At 40.3% G+C, this 27,750-nt stretch overlaps 1 protein-coding gene across 3 annotated transcripts in view; it reads right to left on the reverse strand.

Annotated features, from left to right (window-relative positions):
* PDK3 (pyruvate dehydrogenase kinase 3) overlaps positions 1 to 20,540 on the reverse strand; it is a 54,204-nt gene extending 33,664 nt beyond the window's left edge. The window contains exons 1-2 of one of the 3 annotated variants that reach the window (XM_048933786.1): positions 20,262 to 20,540; positions 2,783 to 2,924 (exon numbers count right to left, since the gene is read on the reverse strand). In XM_048933786.1, coding sequence (XP_048789743.1) covers positions 2,783 to 2,924; positions 20,262 to 20,367 — 248 coding nt within the window. In that variant the 5' untranslated portion in view covers positions 20,368 to 20,540. Of the gene's footprint in view, positions 1 to 2,782; positions 2,925 to 19,884; positions 20,004 to 20,261 lie in introns of those variants that run through there. The other 2 variants (XM_048933785.1, XM_048933789.1) reach the window with 2 other exon arrangements.
* Positions 20,541 to 27,750: the final 7,210 nt, after the last annotated feature.

Raw genomic sequence — 27,750 nt, forward strand, 5'->3', positions numbered from 1 at the left:
CTACAGATTTCTCTAATGTGCCTTTCCAGGAAGGGCCCAAAGTAGATAAAAGCTAAGGTTAATTAAGATAGGAATTATAGATGTGACTAAGTAGCTCATTGTGCAACCCTCACACTCATTTTTGAGTATTTTACAAGGTTAGATCTTAGGTGCTGTAAGTTTTTATTGCAACTATTTTTCCACATCACTGTAGTGATGATATCCTTCTAAGCAATTCTGTCACACATTCATCTTCTCTACCTGCAGAGCACTTTTAGACAGAACATCCCTCCCAAAGCTGACCTATAAAAAGTCAATTGTCCAATGGAAAATTGTCCATAAGCTGCAAATCTCTAGCATGCTGCTTGCTGATCTCTTATTTGGAACCACTCCATTTTGAAGCCAAAGGACAGTAAGTGCATTATTAATTGTTTCCCTTTCTTCCCTTGGAACCTTCAGGCAAAACACATTCATGTTAAGTTATAAACTGTAATGGGGACAGAGCTAAAGTTTTAGTTTTGTGTAGGTGTAAATGCAAAACTCTGCTTCGTGTTCATAGTTCTCTATGTAGGTAAAGCCATTTTTCTTCAGAAAAGAGTAGATGTAGATGAGTACAAAGGAAGGACAGCTGTCCTGCTTATTGTCATTACTACATGTATCAAGCTAAGGAACCCCAGAAAGGAGAGAGAAAGACTACACTTCTCCTGAGCAATCATTAGTTAAATCCCTGTTACGCAGTGCAGTCAGGCAGCATGCTACAGTAAGAAAAGCATCCTGAGATAGATTAGAAGGCTGGAGAACAGAGTTTGCCTGCAGCAGAGAGCATATTCTCAGAAAAGTCAGGATGAAACTGCTTCACAAGAGGCCTAAGAGACTGTGAAATTCATGCAATCTTGAATGTAACTGACTACCTGGATGCAGGACTCATGGGAAAGGATCCACTGCACAGTAGGTGAAGTTAGGTTTGGTGGAATAAGCAAGCAAAGTTCCATCTATATAGACATCTTACTCTAGTTTAAAAGTTTAATGAAATCTACTATAAGGACTAAGAGCCTTCTGAAGTTTTTGGCTGACTGATATTAATGAATATACTGGCAACTTGCAGTGTAAGGCTCCAACTAATTTGGAGTCTTCTAAAAACTACATAGAAACATGGGTTCTAGTGTAAGGTGGTAGTGCAAACAAGACATAATTACACTGATGACAAGACAGATTACTGAAAACTGGCAAATAAACAGATGAAAAAACTATCAGTTAACTGAAGATCAAAGTCAGAGGACCACTAGGTAGGACATCTACATGAACCTCTTCTGCATACTGAAGACGCTATCAGTTGTCTGATACTTCAGCTGACTTAACAGAAAACCAATCTACAGCTGTGATAGTACATCACATTGTCAGATAAGATACATGATTTGGACAAGCATGTTACAGTCATATTCAGGCTCATTCCAGATTTAAGTTGACAGTATCTATCACAGCAATTAAACTCACCTCAAACCTGTAACCAAAGCACCTCTAAACACCTATTCAGTTCCTTTGCCAGAAATGATGCAAACTCTGCTTGGCTCTGTGTTAGCAGGGTGGAAGCCTATGCTGCAGAACACATATTTTGACTACAGTCTGAGTCAAGTATCACACTCTACAGTTACTACAGAAAACTTGCTTCAACTTCTCCATTCACCTATATTTCACTAAAGACAGCTTCACAAGTCATTTAGATCAGAAAAGCTTGAAAAGGCCAGGATATTATCCACTCTTCTACTTGGTGTAACAGCTTCTGGTAACATGAGACAGACACAAGCCTTCAGTCCCTGCAAGATGCCACTTAATCACAAAGTGATTACTATTGTGTGGTTGTACTGCATTTACATTTACCTGAAGCACTTTGTCACTACGTTTGAAGCAGTCATCAGGACGGCTAATGCTGTCTCTCATACACAAACATATTTCAACCAGGTTGTGCAATAATACATAACCTAATTTATACTTTAAGTCTGATAAAATATGAGACGATATGCAGTCAACAATTTCTTGGCTCAAGGGCTACGATCAAAACTCACAAAAGCCAGCAACATCAGTTGTAAGTCATGCACCTAGCCCTTAGCTGTTATTCACAAAGGGAAGTTGGATGTATACCACAAACATATTTTTCTATAAATTCTTTGGATCAAACATTTGGAGGGAAAGAGGCAATTATCATCTTTTGAACAAAAAAAATTAGAGCTTACTACAAGGCAGTTGTCTCTGAAATTCACAAATAGGCTAGCAACAAATTACTGTGGAAAAGACAGCAACATTTATATCATACACTATTTATTAAGAAGGAAAGTGTTACTTAACGAGCAACAGAATTTTGTCCCGTTCCATGATTTCCTCTGATTAGTAGGCTTTGTTGTTAAGGATTTAGCAGTGAGAAAAAAAGGCTAAGGTTAAACTTGCCTTCTGTATTTTTGACAGAGGAAAAGTAATGGGAAAGGACAAGCTACTCGAAGTCATGGGTGTAATATAGCAAGGAATATATAAGATGATAACTCTTCCAGTTGCTGACCAATTCCAGTCACCTGGGAGACATTACAAATTTTCTCCTTAAAAATACTAACTTACAAATTCTTACCTAAGATCCATAGTAGTTATTAACATGAGACAGAAGAAAATGAATCTTCATTTGACCAGAAATCACATTATAAAGAATTCCAAACCAAAAACGGGCCAGCCTGTAAGGCTGAATGTAAAGCATCATATATAGCATTAGTTTTACACTCATTTCTCAATTCACCTTAAAAAACAAAGAAAAACTTACCAACTCTGCACTAGCCCAACTGAAGGCCTGTTAAGTAAGTTATCAGGCAACAAATTGACTTCCCTCATGGTGTTAGCTAGCCGCACAGGAAGTTCTTTCCGCAGAAACATGTAGGAAGTCTTCTCACATGCATTGTCACGACCTGTTATAGGGGAGGAAAAAAATACACATGTCCATTGCAGCAGATCAATTTTTAGACTCACTAGTGTCAAAAGATAGGAAAAGTCACTGGAGGGAAAAAAGTAACTTTTATCAGTACTCGGCTTCCCTCTCAGTCCCAACACACATTCTTGGATGCTTTTTCCTTCAGTACAAAGGATAGTACTTTTGACTTCCTAAGCTCACCCCCTTCTGTCAATGACATTAATTCCTTTTCTTACAGTTTGAGTTTCTGACTGCCTTCATCTAGTCTCTTCATTCATTTATACAGGCTTCAACCCAGCCAGCACCTCACGAACACACCAAGGCAAAGGTACATTACAGAGAAAATTAGAAACTGTTAATCTCCAAAAGATGCTCAGTCCCTTTGATTACAATGACCTCTCGAGTTCACAGCTGCAGTACCAGACGTCTCCTAACACTCTCACATTAAAAGTTTCAGATTTGAGTTTCTCCTTATTCTTTCAAATGTCCAAGGAAAGAAATGGCTTTGCAAGGAATGGCAGTGCTGATGAAGGGCATGAAGACATAACTCTTCCCTCTATTTGCTGATGTTGTCTCTGTGTCAGCTCTTGATTTTAGAGACAAAGAAAATGCCAGCAAGGCAAAAGTTGAGCAGTTGTAAGCATCCCAGTAAAAACAACAAACAACAAAGCAAACAAAAAACCCTCCACAGATAGTCATTTTCTATTCTATATAGGGTTCCTTGGGCCTCATATACTACTGCTGAAAACTCCAACATAACACAGACCTTTGTAACCCTTTTCATAAGAAAGTTACAGTACTAACTTTTTGTTGGTGTTATTTTTAAAAACCAAAATCATTTGCCTTTTTTGTAATTTACTTGTTAAACATAAAGAATTCCTTTCCATAGTTCTGAGTTCTGCAGGAGCATTAGGTGAAAGCTGAATCTGAGCTACCAGTGTGCTCTGGCAGCCAAAGGGGCCAACTGAGCCCTGGGGAGCACCAGGCCCAGCAGTGCCAGCAGGCGAGAGAAGGGGCTGTCCTGATCTGCACTGCTGCAGGCTCACCTCCGGCACTGGGTGCAGCGTTGGGTGCTACAATGTAAGGAGGACATGAAACTAACAGAGAGCATCTGAAGTAGGACTACACAGATGGTGAAGGGTCCAGAGGGCAAGATGGGTGTGGAGCAACTGAGACCCTTGGGTTTGCCCTGGGAAAAGCAGCAAAGGTGGTGGTCCCTTCTAGGGTTGGGCTACAAGGAACTCATCAGCCAGTTGGAAGGAAAGCACAGCCCTCAGAATCACATTCCAGTTTTGGAAAGCTGCAGCTGAGTATCTCTGACTTTCATTTTTAATATACTTCTACCCAGTACGATATTTTAAGAAGTGAAAACAAGCAAACAAACAACAACAACCCACAACTCTTCAGAAAGCAAACAAAAGACACAGAGAAATAATAACCTTTGCTGCTGACCAGCTTGGAAAAATGATAAATCACTCCTAGCCCGGCAATATTCTTAAGCTAATCCAGTCACAGGCGATACATACAAAAACAAGTATATGAAAGCATGAGATGTTAAGATTCTTGCCTAATTAGTTCAGATGGGAGATCAGACCTGACTGGACATGCTTTCCGTACTTTGCAACCTTTCCTAGAAGAGGGAATTCTTTATCAAAATTAATTTTCAAGGAGTCCAATGAAATTAACAAACAAATCTCACTCCAGTTTTACTTATAATGAGTAGTCACCATTCTGCTTTCATCTAGAAAGACAAATCTTGTGATTATCGCCAGTACAACCACCTGCAAAACCGATGAGCAAAGGCATAACACTGGAGCTACAAATTACGTTCAAGCAAACCAGGAAGACTTAAAAGCCCTGCTAGGCACATAATCACAGAGATTTGCAATTTGAAAGACTTGAGTACAATGTAACTGGCACAATCAATGCGCTACTTTTTAAGACAGTCCCATTATAATCAGCTGAACAGTAGAGGTATATCACTCTGCATAGGTAATGTGCCTCGATGGATTAGTTCCTAATCAAACTGTAACACAAGCATGGAGGAACTTGCAGGAAGGATTCGGGTTTCCCTCTTTTTTTTTTTTAATCATCTAAGCATCATCAATCAGTGGACCATCATTACATTCTATTGGCATCAGCAGTACCTTTACTGTTCCCCCAACAAACATTTGTGCACCCGTTTTATATATTTGCCTTTTCACCTCTCCAATTACAAAGAAGCTCATGCTGTAAAAATTAGACAAAATAAATACACTGTTACACTGTTGCTGTGAAGAACAGTAACAATTTCAGAGTTCAAGTCTTCAGTGTAGTCTGACACCTGCCACCCACAGAGAACACAACCCTTGCTTGCTCACTACTCATCTGATGGGCTGGGTCTCCAAGAAGAGTGCCTGGACAGCAAGAAAGAACACTCTCTGCTTTGCTCACACTCACACCTCCTGCATTGAGAAAAAAAAACTGGAATCAAGATTACAACTGCTTCTTTCCAACAGCATCTGAGAGCAAGTGTGCTAGTTTTCTAGGCAAGAAAGGGAAAAGGAATGAAAGATAGCCCAGACAGACAACAAGGAAAAAGTGGACAAGCACCCATAGCCCGTGGCAGCCTATGCAAGGACACAGAGTCCCTTCAAGGACACAGCCCCTGAGTTTGTGCAAGGAAGGCTGCAAAGCTGCTGGACTGGAAAGCAGGACTGGCAGAAAAGACCCACGTCCTGTTCTCCCACGAGCAAGGGCACATTTCTACTTAATGTTTCTCACCACAGCAGTTCTCATCAGCCTCTTTAAAGAGTTGCCCTGCTTCGATTTAGCTACAGGGCATTTTGGGGTCCCTTTGCACAGTCACTTCAGGAAAAGAAGTGTTATTTCAAGACTAACCTGAAGCCATTTCACCATTAGCCCCAGTCCATCTTTCTGTTTTGTGGTGTGCTCCCAGAATGCCATCTGCATAGCTGTATGTGGTTTATCTGAGAGCCTCCACAGAACCACTTCAGCTTCTAGCCAAAGGCCGGTTGGTTACCTGCCTGCCAAGCAGCATGTGCTTGGGGACAGAAAATGGCTACGCACTGGATCAGCAGTAATAAAGCATTCTTCAGCTGTCAAAACATCATACCGCATCCTAGCAGCTGCTCCTCGGCTGCTGCTCCTTATGGCAACTCCTGCACTACCACATAGATCAAAATGAGTCCAAAAAATATGATTCAAGTCTAAGTTTTTTTTTGTTTGTTTTGTTTTTTTGGGTTTTTTTGGTTTTTTTTTTAAATGTGATTTATCATACATAAGTTCTAAAGATTTCTTCCACGAAACAGTACTCTAAGTTGCAATGCCACTTCAGAGGTTTAAATCACAATGAGACTTCTTAGTCTTTCAAAGACTGGCTTGATGTTTGCTTTATCTGTTCCACCTTGTTTCACAGCACACGGCTTTCTTTCTATATACATATATTTAATCACTCCAGCTGGGTCATTACACATTGCCAGAAACAAACTTTCATGTTGAACACCAGATGCCATATCCAGTTTCAGACCATCAATTTCAGTTCAACAGAATTTGAAGCCACACTCAGAGTTAAGGAGAAAGTGCAACTTGTAAATAATTTCACTATGATTTATCCAGCAGTTCTCAACAAGTTACTCCATAATACAAAGATGCACAATAAAGACCTGCTTACCTTGGTGTAAATTAAGTGTAAGAAAGATTACAGCAGTTCTATGCCCCAATACAGATTGCACTGCACCAGGCATCAAGGACTGTAATTAGCTTTTTTTCTAAGAACAAGGGGTGCTGTGTCAGAGTTTCCTAATTGCATCAAAGAGCAACAGCAGCAGCAGATTTCAAGACAAAAATGTAATGATAGGGAAGTATAGTGCTAGCACGGCATTATAATATGCTATGAACACAGCTATTGTTATTAATTACTAATAGAGGGCACACCACTTTTATTTTTTAAAAGCAGTGCATAAAGCTATATTTGCAATGTAATCTTGTTAAATTATATGAAATTAACATCATGGAGACGTGGATTTTTGTCTATGAAGCACTGAAACATGGAACTATAGGAAATAAAAATGCACTGTGAAAGAGATGCTGTCATTCAAGTGCTAGTGATTAATTAAGGTTCTTTCTGTCTGTCTCCTTTATTAGTGTTTTGAACTTTTGTCTGAGTAAAATGAACATATTCCAATTATAAACAGCTTACCAAACACTTGCTCAAGGCTTTAGACTCAGCATTCTCTGAATATTGGATGTGCTTTCATTAAAATATTACACCTGAATTATTATGGATTTTTTACGTTCACGCTGCGTTTGAGTAATTTGAATAAAGGCGAGGTTAACATTTCACCCTTACCAGTGTTTCAATACAAATGCACATTAACTTCCTTTAAATAAAGACCCAGTAATGATGGCTCTTTCTGATGTACCTCTGTTTAGTGGTCATATAATTATAAGCTGGATTTCAAACGCTAGCAACAAGAAAAGTGCAATAAAAAGTTGTTTGTGCAATCACTACAAAGAATAGGAGAGACAGCCCGGATGATGCTGGATTTCACTTTGCAGTGAAGTATGACACAGCTGAAGAACTGATTCAATAATCCTTCATCAAGTTTGAGTTGACAATATAGATGGATAATATAAATATGATTTAAATAAAATAGTAAGACAGACTTCACGAGAAGTTCACTCAAAAGGTGACATCTAACACTGAAACCAATTGTCTCATATGTGAAAAGGTGTCAAATATTTCTAACAAAATAAATCACACCACTTACTGAAATAAGTATCAGAAGGAAAAAAATATAAGATAATGCATAAAGAAAACATGCTCTGGAAGCATGAAGGTAACACAGGCCGTAACAGTATAATCTTGGACGCATCAGGTCTTCAAATACAGCAGCAGTAGACGGACAAAGATTAAAAGAGGAAAGCTTCATAGGGTGCACATCAATGTTATAACGAGCACACCTTCAAAGAAAAGTCAGGAAGTAGCATTACTTCCAGTTTTCTCTCATCTTTTTATTTTCGCCTCACTGGGATTTAACTCCGCTTCAAACATTCACTCTTCTCTTCCCCTCTCATATTTTCACCCACAGTGCTAAGTATCAGCAGCTTTTCAGGACCTTCCATTGTACCAACGGAATGAGAAAACCATTGCAAAGCTGGATCCAGAGAAAAAACCCTTCAATTCTGGATCCTGCAACAGGAGGCACTAACAACGTAGAGACTATCCACACAACTGATGCAAACTAAATTGCTGCAAATTCTACAGATTGACAAAACAGCACCGTGCTGAATAAGATTCAGATCACAAAAGGATCTGTCACAAATGGAAAGCTGCAGAAGAGGGCACGTACAAACTTCAATTCCATTTCACAAGAGGTCAAACTCAGGTTCCCCAAAACATTACCAAATGCTAACAGATCATCTGCCAGATTCCCACATTCAGGAAACACCCATTTGAGAGCAGCCTACTGGAGAATGGGTGATGACCAACGTTACTTGCTTCAGAAATCTAACAACAGCTGCCACAACCCTACTGCTAGGTATTGGACTGCTGGGCTTTTATCATAGAAGCAGCAGTAGTTTTTGAGTATCAGCAATACATGATAGCAGAGACAGGGAAAGGATGAGTTAACTGTTCTTTTTAGCCTCTGCACTGCACCTCAGAGTCTAGTTCTCTCTGCTAGCTATGTATCCAACACTGAGCTGAAACATCAGCCATCACATTACTGTAAAACTCTACAGCAGGAAAGCTGCACCCACTGTATACCAGTGAAGACAGACTCCATTCAAAATCCACAAGAATGAGGTCAGAATCCTTTCACCCCTATCCTCATGAAACTACTATTGCTTTTTTTTTTTTTTTTTTAAATGGTAAAATGAGACACAGGAAGGTAAGAATGACTGACCATGTCTACCCTGTTTTCTTGAACTTCTAAAGTATTTTTTTAGCTCTTGTACACACAATCCAAAAAAGAAAGCAAAACAGATGGAAAGAGAAAGCTTTAGAAGATGATACAAGGAGATCAAAGCATCAGAGCAGACTGAGCAAAGGCCAGAATTAACCACCTGCTGCTGAAACCTGGAAAGCAGAACTAAAGAAGGATCTACAGTTTCCACTGCTTATACACCATTTTAGGAGTGTGAACTACATACTAAAGGTAAGCAATCTATGCTTACATAGCAACAATAACTGTGGCTACCAGAGGGAAAAAAAAAGCCAACGCTGCAAACCACCACCCTTCAGTCCTCCAAAAGCATTCATGCTCCCAAAAGGAATAGAGACACTTTCAATATACTCTCCAGTGCTCATCTCACTAACCACTAAAACCATCAATCCCACACAAAGCACACAGCATTTGTTTGCTCTGCTTAAGACAGGGCTCTGTAAAACCTAATAAGGACGATGAAGCAAGAGGAAAAATAACACACACACCATAATCAGAAATGCTGACTCTCGCCTCTAAGAATGCTCTATGCTTAAACTGGATTCCCTTTTCCTACCTACCATGTCATGTTGGAGAACAGCAGCCACAACCCAGATAGATGTTCCAACAGGGATAGCCAGCAGAAGGCCATATTTGATGACACAGCTCCCACGAGCCTTAGGTGTTCAGCCTCTGCTTTTTAGAGGGCTTCAGCCCAAATTCTATCACTGCTCTCCAGGGCTGCTTCCACCAACATCTACAATTTTACATTCAAGTACTGTGTTTTAAGGACTTGTTTCCTCTTGGCATATATGATCTCAATATTAAGAAACTCATAGTGTCTTAATAATGAATTGGAGAATGACTGAAGTTTCATAAAAAAATCCCACCAAACATGATGAGTTAAGGACAGGACTGTACTTTTACATCTTATCCATTTGTAACAATAAATTCACTTTTTTAAAGGCTGAACAATTCAATTTTGTTAAGTAACTACTGGCTTAAGGCAGTTCAGACTGCCACTTTATCACAAGCTAAGGACAGAGCATCAAATGGTCAGAGATGTCAACAGCACATCTGAACGTGGAAGAAACCACCACAACCATTATTACACTAACCACAGGCTAGGACACATAGCTTGCTAACTCCAAGAAGTCTATTTTAAAATAAATGGTCCTCCATACGGCCTGGAACTTGTTGGAAAGATGCTTAGATTTGAACTGGGACAGATACATGGAATGAATAAACAGATGAACAACACATCACTGACCAATCGAAGCCTTAGTCAAACTGCAGTCCCTTCACTGTCACTCAAGTCACAGACTTCCCTATGCAGGAATGATCCAAGGGAAGGTATGCATCTGTCTCCCAAGAGGAACTGATCTTCAGCCAACCATTTGTAACAGCTGCAAACCACTACCTGTTATTAAATGAAACATCACAAAGTAACACAGATAAATCAATATTCTAAGATAAGCTTCTCTGATCTAAAAATAGCATTAATGGAATAAGTATTCTAAAGTACACACTAAGAGAAAACACGGTAGCCAAGCAATAAATACAGTTTAATTATTTACTTAATTATTTACTTACTTGATACAGCAAAGGTGCTCAAACAATTACCACGGTTTGGTTTTTGTTTTGTTTTTAGAAGAAGAATTCACATGTGCCTAGGGCTGTCTGTCCTTGGGGCAACTGGGGAGTAGCTGGAAGTGAGAGTTAAACAATTCACCTCTCTCTTTCTCTCACAAAACACGAGAGGCAGAGCGTTCTTTGGAGAAACCACAGCTCCTATCTGGTTCCTGGCCTTCGAGCTGCCCACATAACCCAAAGGCTCCCTCCACCAAGCCCAGTGAGCCTCCTAGAGAAAGCAGCTCCTCAGACATCAGCCCTCCTCCTCCAAAAGAGGAAAAGGCAGAGCAGTCCCAGCACAGAGCAGGAAGGAGGTGTGGCACATCAGTGCTTGCCTATGCTGGGAAGAGACACCACGGCTTCCAAACAGAAGCTGGACAGAAGAAATGCAGCACTTAAGTGAGACACAGAATTTCAAACTCAATAACTAAGAAAAACCACGTTCAACATAGATGAGGCTTAAAACACCACGTGAAGAAACTTTCTTTTGTTTGTTGCTCTTCTATTCGATTCAACTATTAATAAACTGACTACAGAAAGGAGTGAATTTTGTTTCTTTGAGCTTATCACCACCTTTCATAAACGATTCAATTCACACTGTAGCCTGTAGGTGAGTATCCCAAAGCAGCTTCCCCAAATTCTCAGTTTTGACAAATACCTCACTAACCTCAAGGGAAAAGGTCCAAAACTCTCAATAACTGTTTCACAAAAATACAAATCCCTGCATTATCTTTTAGTCCCTGTCAAAATGCTAACAGGAAAATTATTCCAATTATCCAGCCTAAATAAAATGAAAGTCTATGAGCAAAGACACACAGTATCAGTAACATAAAAATACTGCTGACAACACAGGGCCCAGATCCCCTTCATTCTCAGCAAGGTTTACTAGACTGTTATCCATCTTGTTACAAAATGCTTTCAATGCTAAGCAAACCAGGCTACAAAAAGATTAGAGGATTAATCCATGCTGCCACCAGTTACCAGGCTTGAATGCATTTATCCAGCATATATATATTTCTAAGCACAGAAAGGATAAAAGTAGCAGTTCAGTCATTTGATTTTTAACCTTGCCTCTTTCCCTATTTGTATTCTTAAATCTGATTTTGATTAAAAAAAAAGAAGAATCAATGAAAGCTGCAACAAGCAGATGATTTATGCATGAAGGAATCAGTGAAAGTATTTATAAAACTGTTATTTGTTTTGTATTAAGTACAAACCAGTGTGCTAGTTGTTATATATACACACATACAATAATAAAAGTACTTCTTTGTAGGGAAAAGACTAATTTAAACAGGTCAAAGCAACACATAAGAGAATGTCACACTTACATAGAAAAGTTCAGAGAAAAGAAGGATCAATGTAAGTCTCTAACAGTAACAAAGAACAGCAGGAAAACGAGAAAAATCCTAAGTTTCAGAGCCACAGCTCAACATCTAAGAAAATAACCCTCCCTTTCAGCCTACTACACCAACTAGACACTTAGATGATAAACATGCACTGAACCATAAACATTTTTTAAAGGGCAAACAGTCTTTAAACTACTTTTACAACTTACAAAAGGCAGCTTAAAAAAAAAAAACAACAACCCAATATGAGTGTATTTAGGATAACTGGCACCAATAAAAGCTGCTTTAATGCTGCAGGTATGGAATGAGATGAAACAACTCTTAAATTCTAAGCCAAATTCTATTATCAATTACATGGTTTTGGGCCACAGAAATACCAACTATCCATAGAAGAGTACTGGTGAAGTGTTAAGGGTGGAATATTTTCTAATAAAGATTCGTACCAGTCAGATTGGAACAGCCTTCTTCGTAGCAGCCCATGTGATACTGTGCTTTGGATTTCAAGTGTTGATGACACTTTCTGAAGCATTTCTGTTACTGCTCAACAGCACTTGCCCAGCTTCAAGGTTTTCTCCTTTCCTTTACTTGGCACAATGCTGGGATGGAGGGCATCCAGAATCTGACCTCCCCTGTCCACAGGGGTGGCCCACACAGCACAACTTCAGGCTCAGCAATAAAGAAATAACTGGTGGACTCATCTTCCAAGACAGATGCTACTCTGAGATTAAGCATCAATCCACTAGCAGGAGTTAGTAAGTGGTTGCCTTTGCCTCACTTGTGTCTTCCTCTTTCCTTCACTTACACAACTGGCCTTAATTCACGAGTTTTCTCACTTTGGCTCCTCCTATTCTCTTCCCCTGCTCCATGACGGAAGGTAGTAAGTGGCTGTGTGGGGTCTTAGCTCCTGGACAGTCAAGCCACCAGAACACTGCATGTCAACTATACAGCAATCTCATGCTGAGGTTACTCCACACTCTCTATTTTTATTGCCTTAACACAATTTTTTGACTGCTTTGTATCTTGATATCTTATCTGAGCATTACTTCATTATTACTTTTTTTCAGCTATTTAATTCGCTATGACTCATCTAATTTTTGGCTTATCTACTGTCCTCTTCTTCGTCCTCTCTCAAACACAAGCACTGCTCCTGATCATTTCCACAACCCTGGGACTATCACTGATGATTATTGCCATGAACCCCACAAGTAACAGCCCTGCTGCTTACTAAGCCAAGAGGACCCAAACATACTTCAGCGTATCCAAATTGTGTATAAGGAACGAAGGGGAGTAAAGATTTCCTTTATTTCTCTTTTCCTGAAGATCAGATCAAAGATGAACTCAGTCTTTACCATTATGTATTTTAATGAAGTAAATGCTACACTGTAAGTTATCTTTGGATTCTTTCCTCTGCCTCTTCATCCCATGCCTTTCAGCAGTAACCTTTGCTGTGACTGGCACTGCAACCCAAGATACATGCTACACATTCTTGTTTGGGTTGAAGAATAGTACTTCAGTTCTTAGCACTGTTATATTATCCTTATCTTTTGCCAGTTTATTTTTTTTCAGAAATCATCTTATATTTCTTATATCTTAGCAAAGACTGTGTCTACTCACGTCCTTACTTGTGGAAGTTAAGCTATAGGAACGGGAAGAAAAGAAATCCTCCAATATTCCTCAGTTATCAAGAACTTCACTTTTAAACACTTCAGGCTGCTTCAACTCCACATCAATTTCAGCAAAAAAAAACAAAAAAGTGTGAGCACATGCACATGTGAGCATCCAGTGTAACATCATATGCTCCTTCTGAGCACCTGCAGTCAGAGAACTGCAGAGCACTTAAGTTCAGCTCAAAGACAACACAGATTAAGGAAGCTTCAGCCACTTGAGGAGCAGAGGAAAAAACCACAGTGAATCCCACCTGTTGGAGCATGCTCACCTGTAGACAACTAAGCTGTGCCTGCAGGCAGCAGAGCAGCTAGTGGTATAACCTACTGGATGCAGAATTTCTTTTGCCAGAGTCACCAAAAATAAAATAAAATGTATTGCCTGCATAAGGCAGCTCAGCCATCCACAGCAACTCAAGGGCTGTGCAGTACAGCTATACTAAAATACTGAATTCAGGACTTACGAAGTTTTAAATACTCACAAAAATGAAGTTACTTGTTGCATAACCAAAATCATTACAAATTCAATCCAACGCTATTTTTTTTTCCTTTTTTTTTTTTTTTTTTTTTTTTTTTTTTTTTTTTTTTTTTGAGAATCTTGCAGAACTGAAGTACCAGAAACGCAACTACCAGCATTAGATTAATGAAAGTAAAATTTCTGAACAAGTCTCTACTGGGCAAGCAGATTTAATCCCTAGCAGCCTCCAAGAGCGACCAATACAGACAATTGTGTAAACAACCCCATTTGGTACCAGGATGGAATATTACACAGTACTCCCACACACCAAATAAATCTCTCCCTACCACATCACAGTTCAGTAGCAACAGCTGAACAAAGTTATGTAACCAGAATGACCCTTGCAGACCTTCACAAGAACCCACACCAGGACCCATAAAAAACTTCAATGTTATGGCAAGCGTTGGAATATCACTGAGTGCCAGAGCTGTAAATAGTAACAGGTTACAAGGAACAGTTGCATCACAAGAGGCTCCCAGCTGCTTGTTGAGCTGCAGCCCATGGGAAGAAAACCCCCTTTCATACAGCAGAATAAAGCAAGTCACCATCCATGCTCACATCTACAGAATGAAGGACTGGATACAGAAAAAAATAATAAATAGGCCAAGAAAAAAAAAAACAAAAAACATTTACAATTCAGCATGCACCACCAGCTTTTCACTGGATCGAGTCTTTTAATGTGAACACAAAGCCAAAATAAAGTTATTCTGTTCCACAGTTAGGCAAAACTCACATCAGGATGCTATTTAAAGCTCTAAGACATAGAAGCATACTATTAAAAATCTGGGAAAAGCCAAAGACATTTCTGTTATGGTATTCTCATAAGGCTCTACAAAATCAAGACAAAATATTCCATCCCAGCATATAAAGCTTCACAGAGAAAAAATTCCAGGCATCCAAGAATGCTCCCCAATGAGAGCTGTACCAAACGTGCTGCATGAGAGCTGAAGCCAGTCTGATTAAAACAATGATAGTAATGTCTGAGCAGAACTCCTCTTTCTGATTCAATTCAGTGGTTAGCATACTGATGGCTAACGTTCAGGCTAAGAGGGAATTTATTTTTGAAGACGCTCTTAAAATCAAACATAAGGTTTCAGGGTCAGTGCATAGACAACAGGAGAAAAATTCAGCTGCAATGCAATAAATGATAGGTCATTATTTAATAGTCTCTTCTAGCACTAAACTTTGTGAAAGCCTCAGACACACAAACCTCTCCACTAAAGCTGTGTTTTAAAAAAACACATTATTTCTTTGCGTAGACTAACCCTGTACTGGTCACCCTTCTACCAGAAGATTAATAGTTAAGTTCAAAGCCACTCAGCTTCTTTCAGCCTCTACTTCCAACCCCCACATCTGCTTGTTTGTGTATCTCTGCTTGTTGCCTTCCCAGTTTCCTTGTTTCTAAGCACGCTTTCAGTTTCATTGCTGACAGCCCTCCTGCCACCAACGCAGCAACACAAAGTGTGAGAACTTGCAGGAATCTGGCCTAGCACTGCACACACAACTGACAACAGCAGTGCCAGTACCCGGCCTGCTCTTTCTATCAGTTTCAGAACAGGCCTATAAACTTCCTCGACACAGGCCAAGTTTAATAGGTACCACAGACTAATTGATTTCGTAACGAAAGTTAGATTTAAAAATGAGGAGAATCTGTTGTATATTTGTTCCTCTTTACCTCCAGGCATGTCCCAGCCACAAGCACTCACTGCAGCACACTGTAGATGTTTGTGGTACGACTGCTACATCACCGTCCTCGTGATAGGCTTCAGTGCCAGTTTTTGCAGCAGCTGCCACAGGCATTTTGATCATAACCTACAAAATCACAGCCTCCCAAGCCATGTTCCATAACAAGGACTCACTCAGCCCATGATTCACTGTCCTTTCCCTTAAGTATATATTTTTCATTTTTGCCCAGTGTCGCTAGAAACTACATGGTATTTAAGATTAACATCTGACAAGTCAGAAGGAATGAGTGCCCTTTTGTTAAGTTTTACCCATACTTACAAATAGCTACACGTGTAACCTCAACTACAAAAGTCATCCAAAACATTTGGTTTGAGACTTGCAGGAAAAAAAAAGAAAAAAAAAAAAAAGGGATAGAAGCTCAACTGGTCAAGACAGCTTTGGTATTAAACAAGCTCCACATGCACATAGTATGCATCAAACCTCAGCCCCTCACAAATCTCAGGGACATCATTACCAGAGCAGCAATAATCAGAGCATTACACCATACATTCACAAAATACTAGTTAAAAAACTTACAGTGACTCTTTCATGAATAATCAAAGAACTGCACAAGGTATCACCTGTATCTTTATTTGTGCTCAATTATTTTATAAGCAGCCTTTTCAGTACAATCACTCTTTTCACAAAGCATTCTATCAGTATCTTTACCATCAGCTGTTTACCGTCAACAACAGGACCCGAACTGCGCAGCTGCATGGAACGTGTGAGCTCAGGCACAGCTCTGTACTAGTCAGGCTGTAACGCTCTTGGCTTAAAGCCAGCCCTGACCAGCCAAGCAGAGTAAGTTCATGCCTTTCTGTGCCCTTTTTTTTTTTTTTTAAAGTGCTAGGACACTGCTAGACATAGAAACGTTACCTTCCCCAACAGACACAGCCAGCTGGTTACTTACCTTCTTTCCCAGACATACTTGACTGACCAGTTATCCACATAAGAAGCTGATGAGGACTGCTGGCTATTTCAGATTACCTATAGTCCTTCAAGGCACGCTTTGCACAGGTGAGGCAAACCTAAATTAGGAGGATCTATCAAACACATAACCCCAATACTGATATTCCTCCCCACCCCTGGCAGTTTTGCCCTACAAGCATACCAAGATCCATTTATTTGAATGTTATTGACATACATTTCTGTTTGAAAGTTTATTTCAGAAAAGCTATTCTAGCAATTACAGCAGACAGGGCCATTTAAGAATGTGCAAACTTGGAAATCCACCAAAATCACATCCAGAGCAACTATCAAGTTTAAAAGCACATATCTAAATCCACGTGTTCTGCTGGGTTTTTTGTGGGTTGGGTTTTTTTTCCTCTCTTTTGGCAGGGTCTGAGGGGAAGTGTCACATGCGAATGATAGGTGTCTCTATACACCTAGAATGACACATTAACATTAATCAAGGTCTAAAGTTGTTTATAATAAACACATTTATGGCAAGTCATTCTTTTGCAAAGGATTCAAACTGCACAAGAATCTCAGGAAAATGCAATTTGCAACAACAAAACTAAATGAACAATATTCAAGAAGAGTCTCCAAAAGAGAAAACAAACACAGGAAAGAAAAAGAAAAGCAGCACAGACAGTCTGTGCTCTCCGATTGTGACACAGAGGTCCCAAGCTCGTGATGACACTGTAACCCCTCACACAGTTGTGGCTGCTATGAAGATAGCTGCAAGCTTGACAGAAAGTGCATCACATACAGAGCTGGAGATACTGCTTCAAGCATTGTTTTCTGATTAGCTTCATAGGGCTTCAGTATTAACAAGCTATTAAGTTGTCAAACTGTCTTTCATAGAAGTTCAAGTTAATTAAGCTACCTGAGCAACTTTTAAAATAAATAGCATCACAAATTTCTATCATTGGAAAGGAATAGAGACTGCCGTTACACACGCATCTGTATTCCATACAACCCATGCTTTGTCTGACCCAGTAAGAAAAGAGCTGTTAAACTGAACGTTAATGAGCATTGCTATAAACTGTGTTTGAACAGACTCTTTGGTCATCAAGAAACATAAGGCTTTTCTCCCCTTACTCACCAGAATTTTGCAAAGAGAAAAATCAAACCAACACAATCAATACATAATCAAGAGCATAAAGACCACGTCACAGTTTTGCATGGACAGAAATTAAAAATAAAATCTTCCAAAAATAAATGCGCGGTACACTAAGTACAAATTCCTTTTTACAAGAAACATACATCAGACAACAAGATCCCAGACTGCCCTTCACAAGTCTCCTCAGGGCTTACTCTTCTTCAAAACCTGTTTGAAGGTTTTTAAGTCTCTTCATGTTTTTGTAACACAAGCACTACATTTACATAGCTTAGCAAAAAAATATACATTGTTTTTTCTAAATGCAAGATCAGTCAGCTCATAGAAGCTACCTAAAACCAGAATTTCTTCTTTCCATCAAGCAATCAGACTAGGTAAACATAATCGAGCTGCACCTTTACTATCTCACCGTGCCTGGCATATTTGCTCACTTGAGCGCTTGTGTCCAGTGCCGTCAGTGAACTCTTTCAGATAATTCAGGCAGCAGGATTATATCTCCTGATGCAGCGCTGTATATCAGAGTGCCAAGTGACCAAGCCTTCCATGCCTAGCACATCACAATTGCTGTCCCTACATTTGCCGTCAGGGCATTTGTTGGAAATTTCTCCTCAAAGTCTCTGAGGTCTCCCTTGGAACCTAGAATTATCCAAAGCCATCTACACCCAGGGCTGGACAGGTTAAGTAACTGCACTGTTTTTAACCTGTTGGATTAGACGGCTCTTATCTTCCTACTCAGGTTTCCTCAGTAAACACACGTGCCAGAGAGAAAGTTAATGGAGATGTAAGCAGGCTGTGAGGCTTATTAAGATCAAGCTGACAGTTTTAGCAAGACACAATATCAGTTTCTAATCTTATGAACTCATGAAAACATCCCATGGTGATTACAGGAGCCTAAACCATAGTTGTATTTTTTTCTTCTTCTTCAGAGGTTTTAAATGACAGATCATATAGCTTCCTGTCACTTGTGATATATGACTACACTAAAACATACTGTAATCACACACAGTGTTCCACAGGCACATCCAGGGATGGCAGCTGGGACCTCATCCAGGGAACAGCACTGGTCAGGCTCTCACTGGCCCCTCCTGTTTTCTGCACTTCAGCTAACAGAAATCAGACTTAGAATGAAGAAACAGGACTACCTCCACCTAGAGAATCCAGAGACATTTTTCAAACCTCGAAGTGACACAGAAACTACATGGTTAAAACAAAAAATAAATCAGCATTGTGAAAAGGCTGCCACACAAGTGGTGTCCAACAGTCCTGCAGAGACAACTTCAAATGGTGGAAATGCTCACCACGAAGTGAAGTTTTCCCAGAACACACAAGTTATTAGGATAAAAACTGACACCTCTACAGCCCTCTAATCACAACTCAAACGCCTCACAAACGTTAATGCTTCCTCAGCAATAATCTACAAATTGAACATTCGGTCACATCGTGGTGAAATAAATTATTTATGTCAGGTCTAAAATAGCAATACTCTTAAGTTTCAGGGCTTTGTTTGTGCCAGTGCAGAAAGACGCTGTGAGGAGCACAAATGCTAGGCACAGCAAGCACAGCAGCAAAGGCACAAGTGGGGATGCAAAGTCAGACTCATGAGGAGGAAAGCAGAGGTTCTATAGTCAGATTATCATCTTAATGATAAGATGGACAAGGTGGGGTGTTGGGCCTTGTTTTAATGGCAGAACACCCTGTGTGCAGAGATATAGCAGCAAGAACACCCCCACTGCTGGCTCTTTGTAGTTACAGCCCTTTTTTCACTACTGCCACTGCCATAAACGTGCCACTGTTTCCACTTTTAATTGCTTTTAGGCTTAACACCTCCTTCCTGTCCCCCTGTATCTTTAATATAACACTGGAATGAAGGAGAACTATATTAAGCCTCGTGGTGTTACGCATGACCTTTCAATTTACTTCAGCTGCAGCATTTATAGTACAATAAAATGTAAACAGCGCTCGTGTCAGAAGAGGGAGCCAATAACCTCTGACCCAGATAGAAGAAGCGCATTGTTACCTAGATCAGAACCAGCCCTCCAACAACACAAGGCACACCCGGCTCTCCACTCAACAGAGCAACGCTACCTGTTCATCAGCGGCGCTTCCTAAAGCACGAACTTCCCACCAGCAGGTCTCCTGAAGCACGACGGCTGTCAACGCTCGTGCTTCAGCTGTGGCTAAGCCAATCACCGCACAGGGGGAACACAACTCCGATATCCAAGCTCAGCGCCGGATCCCCGTCCCACGTGAGAAGCGCTCCCCCCGACGCCTCCCCGTTTCCCCCCGCTCCGCGGCTGAGCCCCTCAGTGCCTCCCGCCCCGCGCCGTGACGGAGCACCCCGAGGCCTCCGCGGGACGCGGGGCCCGGGCCTCGCTCCGGGCGAGCCCCGATCTAGGCGGGCGGACCCTCAGAGGACACCGGCCCGCTCGCCCCGCCCGCCCCGGGCCCGCCGAGCCGCTCACCGAAGTCGAGGAACTGCTTGATGGAGAGCGGCGAGGGGGAGAAGCGCGAGTAGTACTCGATCTGCTTGGGGATGGGGCTCTTCAGCAGCGCCCCGCACAGCCTCATGGCGCAACGCTAACGCGCTGAGGAGGCGGCGGCGGAGCCACCCGCGCTCATGCCAAGGAGCGAACGGCCCGGCGGAGCCCGTAGCGTTCTGCGGCCCTGCCCTGCCCGGCCAGGCTCGGCCCGGCGGGAGGGGCGAGCGGAGGGAGCCCTCCGCCCCCTCCGCCCCGCCCTACTGCGCAAGCGCGCAGGCGCCAGCCCCGCCCCGCAAAGCCGCGCACGCGTATAGCCCCGACCCCCAACCGTCGGGGCGCGTGGCGCGCATGCGCAGAGCGGCGAAGCGCGGGCTGCTGTGCGGACGTGCTAAGGGAGGGCGGAACCTGTGGGTGGTCCGCCGTGGAACCCGGAGTTGGGTTCCGTGGTCGCTGTGGCTCCCTTCCAACTCGAGATACTCTGTTCTAAAAATAACGAACAAAGCCTCGTGCTTATCGTGCTGTGTTCCCTCAGTTCTTCTCATGGCAACTTGCCTGCCCTCTGCAAAATTGAATTACCAGTGTCTGGGTGGCATTTGGGATTTATTTCCTGCATTTCCACTTCTTTTGATCAGTCTGAAACGTTACATGTATGGTTAGCTTCAGCTTCAAATTTAGCCTCGGCAGTAGTATTCAATGGGATCTGCAGCCAGAAATGGCAAAAGAAAGACATTTTCCATTTTGTGCAGTAGAGCAAGTTTTAAGAAGTTTGAGAGAAAGAATTGAAAGTAGGAGACTTGAATAGGTTGGATATCAGGAGCAATTTCTTCTTGGCGAGTGTGGTGAGGCAGAGGCACGGCTGCCCAGGGAGGTGGTGCAGTCACTGTCCATGGAGGTGATGCATGTGTGGCTCTGAGGGATGCGGTCCGTGGGCACAGTGTGACGGCTCATAGTTGGACCAGGTGGTCTTAGAGGTCTTTCCAACCTCCGTGATTCTGGGATTCTACTATTCTGTGACTAGACTACATCACACCACCAGACCTACTTTGGTTATACGTGGTTATCCCTTAGAGCTCAATATTCCTCATAAAAAGAGCTCGCACTGTCTCTGTCAAATTTCAGCTCTCTGGTAATTCCTGGAAAGTCAACTCTTAGCTGAGAAATGTGCCTGAATAAAAATATTTTTGATTGCTAAATCCAAAAGTATACCCAAGGAATTTGAGAACTACATTGTACCAACAAATGCTACGTTGCTATCATTATTTTAGATACGTTTATGACAATTTCATGAAATGACAAGTCACAAATTCCCTTATTTTTTTCTCAAATGAGCTTAATGCAAACTTCAATATATAGAAAATATTAATTTCATAACTAAATCCCAAGAGAAACAGGGATTCTTCAGTTACTGAAGGTCTCTCTTCAGCCTTCCTATTGTGACTGTCCTTAAAGAATTTGAGACTGAGAAATCCTAACCTAATGTACAAATCGTTTTCTAATAGTTGGAAAATGTTTTAAAATCACTTGAATTGCAGGTTAGAGGAATGACTGCCTTGAAGAAACATGTAGTGTAACCAAGGCTAACAAAATGAAATATCTTCTGCAATTCTGGAACATTTTTTGGCAGATGACAAAAACTGTTTTTTAACTTTTGCTGGATGCACACTATTCAGGATTTGGTTTGGATTTATCTACAGCTTTCCTTATGAAATGAGTTGGAGAATTATGTGATACCAAGTAGTGTCATTTTGCATTACAGATAGAGGAATGTTTCCCCAAATTAACATGAACATTAGCAGCTGCAAAGGATAATACACCATCAAAATTTAAGCCACGTGACTGTATATACCATTCACATTTTTAAGTAATACTAGTGTTATTTCACTTCTGCCTTGAAAACATCTAAGACAAGAGTTACTCAGTGAGTTATCTTTTAAATGCAAACTTTTTTTTTCCCAATATAAATGATGTCACAACATTGCTTTGTTGGGACACCAATAAACATATAAATCTAGATCTTAATCTGCCCAAACAAAGAGAAATTGGGCATAAACTGTTAAGAAGAAAACATCACCGAGATCAATAGATGTGAAGTATAAACTCCTGATTTTGTCTCCTCAAGAAACTTCGCACATGTAATGAAACGTCTAAGAAGTGTGCAATGACTGTGCAAGGTGCTACAGTGAACTACAAGGGAAGGAAAGAGATTTTATTTGGGAACTGGTTTGTTGTTTTGCGTCCTAGAACCACCAGCATTCCTGCTCAAATTGAGATATCCCTCTGCGGTACATAATGGAGTAATCAGAAGTCTATGACATTATTTAGAAAATAATGATATAAGGTAATGAATAGTAAATAGAGTTTGATTTAATAGCTGTCCTCCTGTGTGGAATGAAGTGGAGTAACCAGAGGAAAAGGCGTATGGAATTGATACCATAATAATTTGCATGACTGGCTTTCACATTTAGAAAATGAAGGAAGTAATGGAAATGATGCAAATATGCTTTGAGCAGAAATAAGAAGCCAGAGCTCATCTATAAGGTAAGGAGTTTAGATGAGACCATAGCTATTTATTAAAACATTTATAATGTGTTGGTCAAAAGAAACTCCTGCAATCATCTTACTTGGAGCTTTGTTTCCTGAATGGTCACTGAAGTAAATATCTGTGAACTTAAACAGTGGTAGGATCTTACTGTAAACTGTGATCAGCCCAAAATAATTTTCAAGCTAATATTTTCAAAAGTATCTTTAACCTTTGAAATAACAAAAAAAAAAAAAACCCAAACTTCAAAATTTTCTTTAACCATTTCACTATTTTCCTTTTTTGTTGTTGTTTTTTGTCAATTGTCTGACTCTTCATTTTCTAGTCATTTCATTTCCTAGCTCAAAACACATGGGTGTATTTTCTACGTAAAAAAACAATTCTTTGCCATAACTTGTGCTCAGAAAATTCCTGAGGAACCTGAGCGTAATGCTCAGATTGGCGTTTAGCAGAGCCAGCTTTGCTAGGATCCCTTCCTTTAAACTCTCAGTGGTTGGTTTTCACGAGTCATCTAGCATTTCTGTATTAGTGCTGGAGGGAAAGGGGGCCAGAAATACTCCCTTGCTAAAACATGAGATTCTTTGTTTTGCTTCTCCCTGCCCCATCCACTGGCTCCAGTGAATGCCTTTACAAACCAGTCCATGGCTCCCCTAGAGTAGTGAGCATGGAGGAGCCTCTGCTGCTTAATCTCCACATAAGTGAGTATTCTTGATACATGAGTTCAGTGCAGTCACGGGGATGGAGAATGAACCTTTGTATGACTAGTAGTGAGAAAATATCCTTACTAGAAATGAAATGTCTCCCTAGATTTATTAGTGTTTGTCAGCAGTTCGGGAATCATTCCTGTTCTGATAGAAATTTGTTGCAAAATTTCATCTAGGCAATTCAGAAGTCACGTTTGTGTTGTATTTTCAGATCTTGTTCTTTCACAGCCTTTATGTTACATATGCTTCCATTTTCAGGGAGCAAAGATTTTGCATGTAAAGTTTTATCCAATTAAGATTTATTCTCAGTGAACATTTTGGATTGTTAAAACACCAGAGCCATAATCTCCTTAACAAAGCTTGTTTTTCTTCACTGCAGAATACTTGCTAGCTGCAGGGGATTCAGCATAATGAACTTCTTTGTATAGGTGTCAGAGGAGGAGAAGAGGAATGTTAAACCGTAAACTAAGAAAACATGGTTAGTAAGTGTTTTCTAGACATTGACTTCATGGGATTCATAGCAATTTTTTAATAACAAAAAAAGAATCTATGTTCAAATTATTGTACCCCTATGTCCTAAAGTTCAGAAGCACTCACTGAGAATAATACAATTGAAACACAATCAATAACAGTAACAAATAACAGTTATTTTGGGGAAATTCACACAGAGAATTACAGTCCCAAAGCACATTCTACAAAATGACAGAAAAAAAAAACAACCAACACAGCACGGGAAAAACTGGTATAGTAGTGTGATGTTTCATACAAATTACTTCTGCTCACAGAACTAATTTTTCACAGTAACAATGCTGTGTTTTCCTGCTTGCCATTATGTGTTTGCAAGGGCCGATTAAAGCAGTGGGTCATGTACAGCTGTGTTGGAAACATGGGGTTAGAAGGGGATAAGAGCTTTTGATGAAACTTTCCTAAACTTGAAAAGAAACTTGTTTTCATTTGTAATATTTTACCTCTTCGTGGTATTTATGCACTCAGGTGGTAAGCTTCAATGGGCTGCTACTCATAATGGTCAGAAGATAGATAACACTCAATGCATGAGATTAAAGTCAGCGTAGTCGTTACATCTGGGGTCACATGTATTGAATTAGATTCTATCACTATCATTGCCTACCTTTTCAGGCATTCTTGTCTGTTTCTCACCAAGCTTCTTTACCAGGCTTTATTTCTGCCAGCAAATGCTGGTTGTCATTGCATTTATCATTCCACATCCTAGTTAGCTAAACAGCAGAGCTCAGCAATCTTACAAAAAGCAACAACAGGGACTATCAAAATTATATTCAGCGAATCTAAGAGATTTGAAAATTCATCTCTTTCTTTGTAGATAAGAATACATAGATAACAAAAAGGCTTGCAAAAGCGTTCATCATTAGTGGGCTTGAAAGTACAAAGATTTTTTAGGGTACAAACTCCAAGTCTCTCTTAATTACCTCGCCTTCCACAGTAATTTGGAGTACGTAAGGCTGGTTGCCATTGTGTGGTGATGTGAGCTCTGTCAGACGACACCATCTGTTTGTTCAATATTAATGACAAAGCTACATTATTCCATAACAGCTCTTACAGATTTCATCTCTGGGGAAAACAAATCAGTGATTTCCTTTTGAAATTGTTCAGGAGATGCAGGAGAGGAAACCGTTGCCACTAGATAACTGAGAGTAAATACAGAGAAAAAGAGTTTTTTCCTACTTCTCTCTGTCAGTGAGATCACTTTATGAGTTTAGCGACTCAAACCTAACACTATAACATTAGTCACACTTTTTCCTTTAGTTTCATGGGAGTTTCTCTCTTTTCCTTCCCCCATTAGAGTTTCACACTGCCCTTTTCTCCAGTACATTTTAGGGGAAGGAAAGCAGGGAACCTGGCTGGAGCAGGATTTGTAGTTATCCAAGTGGCTGTCAGTTCACTATGATGTGAAGAGCATTCTGAACCCGTCAGGGAGAACAGTCAGAAGGATGAAAAGTCACATTTTAACCACACATTTGTCAGAAAGAAACAATGCTTTAACCCTAAAAACTGCCTAAGAGGAATATCCTTCCTGCCACAGCATTTTGTAGCCTAAGGACGACCCCTGAAACAAGTGAGTTAGAGCTATGATCATGTTGTAGAGACCTGTACCAATACAACCTCTTCCCCATATGTATATGTCTTACTTCTATAAATGTTACTTCTATAAATGTATAAAATCAACACAACTCTGCATTTAAAACATATGGACAACTGAATCTAATCAGTACACTTATTCCAAGGATTTGCATTTTAATCTTCTCTTCCAGAAACAGCTTGCACAAACTCTAGGGAAGAGTCACTAGACAAACACGAGAAATACATCTCTGTATTTTGTACTAATATCCTAGATCCATTAAATTGGAATTGTCAGCCTCCTCCAAGGAAGATGACAGCACTAGTTTGGCATTAGAAAGAAGACAGTGTCTCTAACACAAACTCTCCTCCTTGTTTCTTTTTTCTTTCTTTGCAGTCACTCACCACCTTGTTGGGTAATCCCCTTGGGGAAGTTCAAGTATTTCTTTCATACTGAGTTGATGTAACCATAGCTTACCACTGGCATAGCTTACCACTGGGAAAATCATCTCAGCATCTATTTTCAGAAATTGAAGGTTTTAGAGACCATACAAGGAAACAGCTAAAAAAGTGCTAGGTCTTGCTACATGAAATTTGCCACGTTCGGCAGCAGCAGCAGCAGTTCTCGTGTCCTCAGATGTAATATATCTGCAATTTAGGGGAGCAGATTTGAGTTGCCTTGGCTCTGAATGTTCTCAGCTGGAGAATAAAGTAGTTTACTTTCATTTCACACTGAACATTTGTTTTCCACACACTCAGTTCTTCAAAAAGAAAATTAGTTTTGCCTAAAAATTGCCATAATCTCATCAGAGGTTGTCCCCATCTATACTTGTACACCCACTGCTTGATACCCTGTCAAGTAGGCTCGTGGAGGACTGGAGAAGCAAGTTTACCAGGCTTTTCATGCCCCAGTCTCCACAGCTCTGCCATATGGACTGTCCTGAACCTGGGGCTTTCTGGTTTTGCTGCAAAATATGAAGTGAGAACTGTAGATGATAGGAAAAACTCTGTTTTTCTTACAGAAACTTCAAAACATTAAACATCAAAATATTCTTGTTTGAGAATCCACCTATTTCGTGGGATTCTTTAAACCACATAGTATACAAGTTTAGTTCCAGATACACAGGGAATAAGCATTTGTCATAGTGGAACTTTGTGAATGTTAAAAATCTTCTACAGTGTAATTCCTGTTCCTGAGCTTAACTTCCCAGAAGTAGTAGCTCTGAGCCACAAGACAAACAAATTAATCTAAAATTCTAAGTGCCTTTGTAATGAATTTTCAGCCATTTTTGCAAAACGAGAAAGAGACAAAGAGAAATAGAATAGTTTGGGTTAAAAGGGACCTTTAAGATCATCTAGTTTCAACCCCCTTGCAATAGGCAAAGACACCTCCCTGCCTATGGGAAGGGAAAATACATTTTCTATTTGCTTCATCCCCCAGATCTTGGCAGTTGAACATGGGGTGAGAGGAGTCTCTGTTCCATCAGCAGCTCTGCCCATTGAGGATGCAGTGATACAACACTTTGTTCCTCCACATCGATTAGTCTCCTTTTCATCCCATTATGACATTTCCCTGAATTTCATGCACCAAATGCTAAAAGTTTTATAATTCAGTAGCATATGAAGTGCTTTATCTGAAATCAATAGGCATTACTTCCACCAGAAGGTCTTATATAATGAACATGCAATTACAGCAGTTTTAGTTATCAGGTCTGTCTGACCTGCCATGTTCTACTAACCATTGATTCCTAGTGTTCATCAGGCTTTTTTACTCTATGTATTTACACATAAATTTGTTACGTTTTTTTATCTTAACCCAAGCCTATGAAAAGCTTAAATTAATGATTGTAGTTTCTTCCGTTCCTCTGTGAAAAACACTTTTCTGCATTTACTTAACCAATAAGCTTTTATTGTTCCATTTTTCATACATTTATTCTGTTTATTTATTACATGTTCGCAAGTGAGCAGTAAAGAAACTGAACTGGCTTACATACCACAAGTAAAACATGATCTTTAAACTCTTTGTAATATTGTGAACCTCAAAGGTACATTTGCACCTTCTGTTGATACTGCTTTTTGCCAGATCCTGGAGTTCTTCACCATAGAGTAAGCATCAAGATATATTTTGCTTGAC

This window comes from Lagopus muta, chromosome 1, assembly GCF_023343835.1.
Source record: "Lagopus muta isolate bLagMut1 chromosome 1, bLagMut1 primary, whole genome shotgun sequence".
In the NCBI taxonomy this organism is placed as follows: domain Eukaryota; kingdom Metazoa; phylum Chordata; class Aves; order Galliformes; family Phasianidae; genus Lagopus; species Lagopus muta.